Source organism: Pteropus alecto, unplaced genomic scaffold (genome assembly GCF_000325575.1).
Source record: "Pteropus alecto unplaced genomic scaffold, ASM32557v1 scaffold76, whole genome shotgun sequence".
Taxonomy (NCBI): Eukaryota; Metazoa; Chordata; class Mammalia; order Chiroptera; family Pteropodidae; genus Pteropus; species Pteropus alecto.
Genome location: NW_006443138.1, coordinates 26766536 through 26772806, shown reverse-complemented (window position 1 = coordinate 26772806; position 6271 = coordinate 26766536). Strand labels below are relative to the sequence as shown.

At 47.4% G+C, this 6271-nt stretch overlaps 1 protein-coding gene across 1 annotated transcript in view; it reads right to left on the bottom strand.

Moving 5' to 3' along the window:
• Positions 1 to 4938: 4938 nt before the first annotated feature.
• FGF6 (fibroblast growth factor 6) overlaps positions 4939 to 6271 on the bottom strand; it is a 10650-nt gene continuing 9317 nt past the window's right edge. Inside the window, exon 3 of the mRNA XM_006923842.1 lies at positions 4939 to 5186. Coding sequence (XP_006923904.1) covers positions 5010 to 5186 — 177 coding nt within the window. The 3' untranslated portion in view covers positions 4939 to 5009. The remainder of the gene's footprint in view (positions 5187 to 6271) is intronic.

Below are 6271 nucleotides of genomic sequence, written 5' to 3'. Positions count from 1 at the left end.
ATCTCTCCTGAGACGACATGAGGAAGTAGAAGAGGAATGTGGGGTGAGGGTGCAGGTCTAGTGATGGGGAGGTGTGGGGTGAGGAAGTGTGACATGAGAGAGTAAACCCAGCAGTCATGGGTTCTGGTCTGGCTGTGTGGTCTTGGGTGAGAGACTGAAACTCCCTGGTCTTCCTATTCTTCTTTTAACCTATAAAAGAGTTTTTATAACGCATAGAGTCTCCCTTAGCTCAAATGTTCTACAATTTCAGTCATTGTGCTAGACCAGGGCTTTTTAGGATCAGCATCGCCCAGGGCACATGTGACAAAGGTAGACTCCTGAGCGCCACTAGGCCTCTGCATCAGAACTTCTGCGAGTGAGGCTGGGGAATCCACACTTTAACCTACTCCTGGGTGACTTTTCTGTAATGCATGTTTGTGAGAAGATGGGGACTGCTTACCTCGTTCACTCACATATCCTCCAAACCTAGCCCAATGTAGCACAGAAGCCGGATGCTCAATAGAGATTTCTTGATGAGTGAATAAGTGAATGAGTGAATGTGTTGGTCACAGAAAAGTGGGTATCTGGCTTTAACCAAGGCAAAAGAGGAAGAAGGTGGCTGCCTCACTGTGGTCCACAGTCTTTAGTACTTCCTTCCTTTTCTGGGCCAAATTCTCCATTTACAAAACATGGTGGTTAAACTGAGTGGCCCACGTGACTTCTTCCTGCCTTAATAATCCACAGCACCATGAATCCATGCTTTCTGTTTCCCTTCGCTGCCTCCTTGAGAGGTAGAAAAGAATTAAGATGAAAATCAACCACAATCCAGAGATTTGTTGTCAGTTTTAATAGGAGGGATGGAGTCAAACAGTTTTGAGGAACGTATAAAAAGACCTTTTACTTTTTTGCTGGAACGTGATATGGTTTGTGCATAGCACATACATATTAAAAAAATAGAAGCATCACATTTTACAAGCACGTGATTGAACAAATTCTGAGTTCCTACTCGCTAGACCCAAGCTTGAGGACAGCTCTGTACTGGGACCCAACCTGAGGTACTTATTGATTTATAGAAAAGGAAAACCATGTGGAGGAACAGCTGTCTGAATGCTGGAATTTCAGTAGTTCATGAGGTATACAAACATGATTCTGTGTTGGACTAGATTCGGGGTCTGTTTCGAGTGAACTTCTAGGAAGAACCCCCAACTCAGGTGCAAGTGCAGCCTGGAGTATTTCTGTCTATTCTCTGGCCTTGTCCCAGATGTTTCTACCTTTGGGGTTTTCCTGGGAGTAGCAGAATAAGCGGCCTTTCCTTGCTGGGAGGAGAGGAGTCAGATGTTAGAGACCTACTCTATAGGCACAAGAGTGCCAAGTGGCAGAAAGTATCTCCTTAGTGACAAAGGACCCGGAGCCTTAGGGGGAAAGGCATTGGGATAGAAAGATGTAGGAGTTTTCTAGTGCTTTTCTACATGAAAAAGGACAAAAGGGGATCGAGGGCAGAGAGGATATCCTGGTGTTTTAGAGGCCAGTGACTACATATGGCAGATAAGTTAGATAAGTTTGCACCAGCGACTGTGGCATTGGTAGTGGATGTCCCACACCGGGAGGCAGGAAAACTCTAGCTTGTGGACTTTTGTACTTCTTTCTTCCTCAGGACTTGTATACATGAGAACTTAAAGGATCTAGGCCTAGGATAAGGCAGGGGCCAAGAGCCAGCATGAGCAAGAGAATTCCAAACTGCCCAGAACAGGACTGGGGTCGGGAGAGAATTTCAAGCCTGAGTTGTTGGCCTGGGGAGAAATCTACATGTCTAAAAGGGAGAGGTCTGTAGTCTGGATCAAATGACAAGAGAAAATATTCTCATTCTTAAGCCATAGAATGGCCCTGACCAGGGGCTTGGAGTGTGTGTGTGTGTGTGTGTGTGTGTGTGTGTGTGTGTGTGTTGGAGGTGTTATGGGATGTGGTGGCAGAAGGGGAAGGCTGTGAAGGATAATGATAGGGTATTAATTACAAAATTATATGCTGCTTTCCAAAGGAGGTTCTAAATGTATGGGAAGTGGGAAGGGAAAGGGTATCAGAAGGCAGCAAATGATGAGACAAACATAATCAACAGCTTGAACAAGACAGTTGGAGTTTTCTGGTTTCCTTTGAAGTCCATCTGTTACCCTGAGAAGGGTGCAGATTTCGTATGGACCTGGGGCTCTCCCATTGTTTCTAAGCTAACCTCTTCCCAGCTAAGAAGTCTGTCTTCAAAGGGGTGTAGTATGTTGCTCTCTATCATTTCCCTCAGGGCTCCTGGAACCTCAGGTTTGCATGGAGCTGCCAGAGAAGGTACAGGATAGAAGAGTGACTAATTAGCTACAGATCTCTCTAAACTAGGGGCATAACTCAGGATTTGGGAGAGGGAGGACCCAAGTCATTCTCGGTACAGCCAGCAGGAAGGTGGGGTTCGCTCTTGTTCCCTGCCTATGCAACACCTTCTGAAGCCTTTTGGATCCAGTGGGGCTGACAGGTGAGTTCAGGATTTGGCACATGATGATGGTATAGGCAATGACTCTGCACACCAGTGCACAGACACAGTAGCAGGAGAGAAGGGACTGAAAAGCCCTTTGCTGATCTTACTCTCTTCCTGCCCCTTCACCCACTTCTGTGGATGGGGATTGATTTTTCTTAAGCCTAAGACACCTATAGGTCAAAGAGAAAGCCCTCGGGAGAATTCCTTTGAATGCGAAGGATTTCAAAGAGTCAAAGATGCATCCCTACATCCAGAGGTGATATTCAAAATACTAAACAGCTAGCACAGCATAGTCCTGGGACCAGTTAGAACAGATGCACAGCTGCTTGTAACTGATTCTAGTCATTGACAATCAGTGTGCTGGTGCTGCTATGCAGTAATTGAATATCAAGCCTGCTGATTGTAGGCATTTCATAGCTTCTCCTTCTTACTCCCAATGTAAAAAATGGGAGCGGACATTTGGGGAAACTCCTTGTCAGGAGTTTTATGAACCACTACAGAGATGCAGGAAAGGTCCTGAAGTCTGAGGCCTTTCTCATACCAAGTTAGCTCAATGATCTAGGCAGAAAGGAACTCATGCTTTGGACCTAAAACTTTTTTTCTCCTCTCCAGATCGCAGTCCATCTGTTCACCCAGCCTTCCTACACTCCCACCATGTTCTATCGGGAACTGATACACACTTCAGGCTCTGAGAGCGTCAGTTTCTGATGACGCTGTTATAGAGACAGATTACTCTATACAAGATCTCCTGAAAAACAATCAGCTTTGTCCCCTGCCTCCAAGCAGGCCTGCACTTCAAATATTCCAAACAGTCAAGATGGACCAGTTTTCTCTCCTTTCTACTTGATCCAGGACCTCAGTTCCTTCCATTTTCTACCTAAGGCTTGGCCATGTCCACTCTCGCTCTTACTGCCTGTTCAGTCTTTGCTCATCTTGGTGTGGCCTTTTCCTTCTCACCCAGCATATGTCCTCCCTGATATTTGCTGGGCAGGGAAGGTGGCCAGTATGGTGCCTCTCCCTTAGATTGCCAACCTCCATCTTCAGCTCACAGTCATTCAGATCAGACCTATCTATAGATGGGCGCATCTGCATATAGAGAGGTATGCCAAAGATGAAGGCATTTGCAGCAGATGAGGGGTTGTCTTGCAGGCAGGGCCCCTGAGAGTAGCAGAGGGTGTCAGGTCATTTTGTAACTTGATGGTTCACGTATGCCGAAAATATTTGCACTCTGATACGGCTCTCTCTGGTTTCAGATTTAGGAACGTTTCAATGGTTCAGGAATCTGAAGGCTCCAGGCAGACAACATTTATAGTCACTTGGGGAACCTCTGATTTAAATACTCTCAAAGGACAGGAGGCAAGAAGACATAGTACAGCAAGGAGCTGCTTCAGCTTGGCTGCTCGATTTCACAGGATTATCACTCTTCTCTTACTGTAGGGGGTCGGGGGGGTGGAACTCCGGACGTCATGGTGCCCATTCTCCTGCATCCAGGCACCAGTGTATATGTGAGACGAGGACAACCAAGAAGGAAGTGCGAGTATCAGATGAGAACTTGGGTGAGTTTCCTGGATGTAGCTGGAGAAGAATTATCATCTGGAGTCCAAAGCCTCTCTACTTTCTTCATGCCCTATTTTGCACCCCTCACCCCTCGCCAAAGAGGTTGCCATTATTAGGATCCTTGTCATCTGAGGTTAAAATAAGACCCGGTTCACAGTGAGGAAAAGTTATGGGCAGGCAGCCCGGCCCCACTTGTTCTTGGAGCCACACACAGCACCAAATCCTCCAAGCAGAACAGCTCTCCATAGAACAGTCCCTTCCGCTGCTTTCAGCAGGCCTTCCCAAAATGCCCAAGACACCGCTTTGCCCCTTCCCCCCAGCTGCCCTGACAACGCACCTGGTGTCCCCAGCGTCCTCACAGGCAGGTTGGAGTGCCTGCTCGCTGTTTTTCTGGTTTGCAGGCCCTGCTCTCTCTGTACTTAGGGGACAGCTGCTGCTGCCACCCGTGCAACCCGTGCTGTCAGTGGCATCTGAATGGAAAGACGATTGGAAAGAGGCAGAATGGGAGTACTCATCAATCCTTCTGGTTTGACAAGGGACATTCTTGGAGGCAGATGCCTGCAGCTATGATCCTGGAAGAAAGAAACCTGATGCTCTGAAATGCCTTTGCTCTGACAATATATACAAAGATGTATGGATATACACCAACACACACATACTTCCACCCCAGTTTTTTCCTGTGCACAAGGTCACATTCTACAAGTGTCATCTGTACCTTCTTTCCTCAGGTGCGGTCAGAGCATGGGCTCCATTGCCATTCTAGAATGCCAGCTGCAACCCCTCACTTGGGAGCGTTATCTGGCATGGGGTCTGGTGGCCAAGCGAACCAACTGAGGTCTCCTCAAGCACAAGAGAAACCGGACTTAGGAGTCGTGGGGTGTATGGGAAATTGTTCGCCTGTGCAAAATTCCAACAGAAAAGATGTCGCTTTCAACCTGTTAGCCTTATTTCAGGCTTCTTATATCCTGGGAAGGAAATGAGTGACGGTCATGATTGGGGACACCTTGCTGCCCCGCTTTACACGTCCGTATTTGCTCAGTGCGATGTAGGTCCCTCGGTACAAGTCTGACTCATAGGCATTGTAATTGTTAGGCAGGAGGGTTTCTCTGAACTTGCATTCCTCTTGGAAGCTGGGCTGTGAAAGAATGGACAAACAGCAGAGAATCAATTATAAACGAGGCCCTGTAGGTCCCTCTGCCGGCTGCCCTTCCCCTCCCCTTTGCAAGACAATCACTGTGAGGTGTAAGCCATCCTAGGTTAACAGAATCATGAAAGGTTTGAACAGGAAGAGACTTCAGGACTTTCATGGTCCCCTCTCACCTTCCCTCCTTTACGATAAGGAAGCCAAGGCCCAGAGACATAGATGGATCGTCTGTGTCACATGGGGTGAGTCTCCTGACTTCCAGTTCAGGGCAATTTCCTCTAAGCACCTAGATGATAATTTATTCCACTCAGAGAAAGGATCAGAAATGGATAAAATAGGCTGTTTTCTCAAGTCCACTGTGAGAGGTAGTCTAGGGGAGCAGAACTGAGAGTGTGGGGTTCTAGTTGGTGGCTTTTCCACTTTCTAGTTGTGTGACCCTGAGCAGGCTCCTCTCTTCTCAGCCTTGGTTTCCTTTTCTGCAAACTGTGTGGTGGGGAGTGGTTAGTGGAGGGGTCAAGACAGATGATTTCCTAAATCTTTCCATCATTGTCTGGAAAGATTCCACTTGTGTTTCCACACTCTGTCTTCCCCAGGTTAAGTCTCAAGTTTGCAGTCTCTTAAAGAGGGATTTTGACTTTGAGCCCAGAAGACGCCTGGTGCCTCCTAGACAGTCATAGTTCTCCAGGAAAGTGCAGGGACAGAGACGGTGAGGGGCAGTGGGTTTTATGGGGAAAAGAACCTGGTTCCTTGTGTGACAGGTGGTGCCATGGTGTCTGGGGCCAGTGATGAATCCTTAATTTGGAGGACTGCGTGTGGACCACCTGTTCAGAAAATGAGTGCTGGACTTCCTTTCACACATCAACAAGTTCATTCTCAATAAATCACCCAAGACCTCCTTTACTCCTAGAAAATAGGACCTTTTCCTCCCCGAAGCCTGCCTGGGTCCTTGCCCTGAGGGGGCTGGTGGGATTTCTGTGCTTTTGATAGGGAGGAAATCTGTGAGGTCTAAAGGAAGAGAGCAAGGTAGGAGCCAGGAGACCTGGGATCTTGCCTTTAAAAACTAAATAATGAAATGG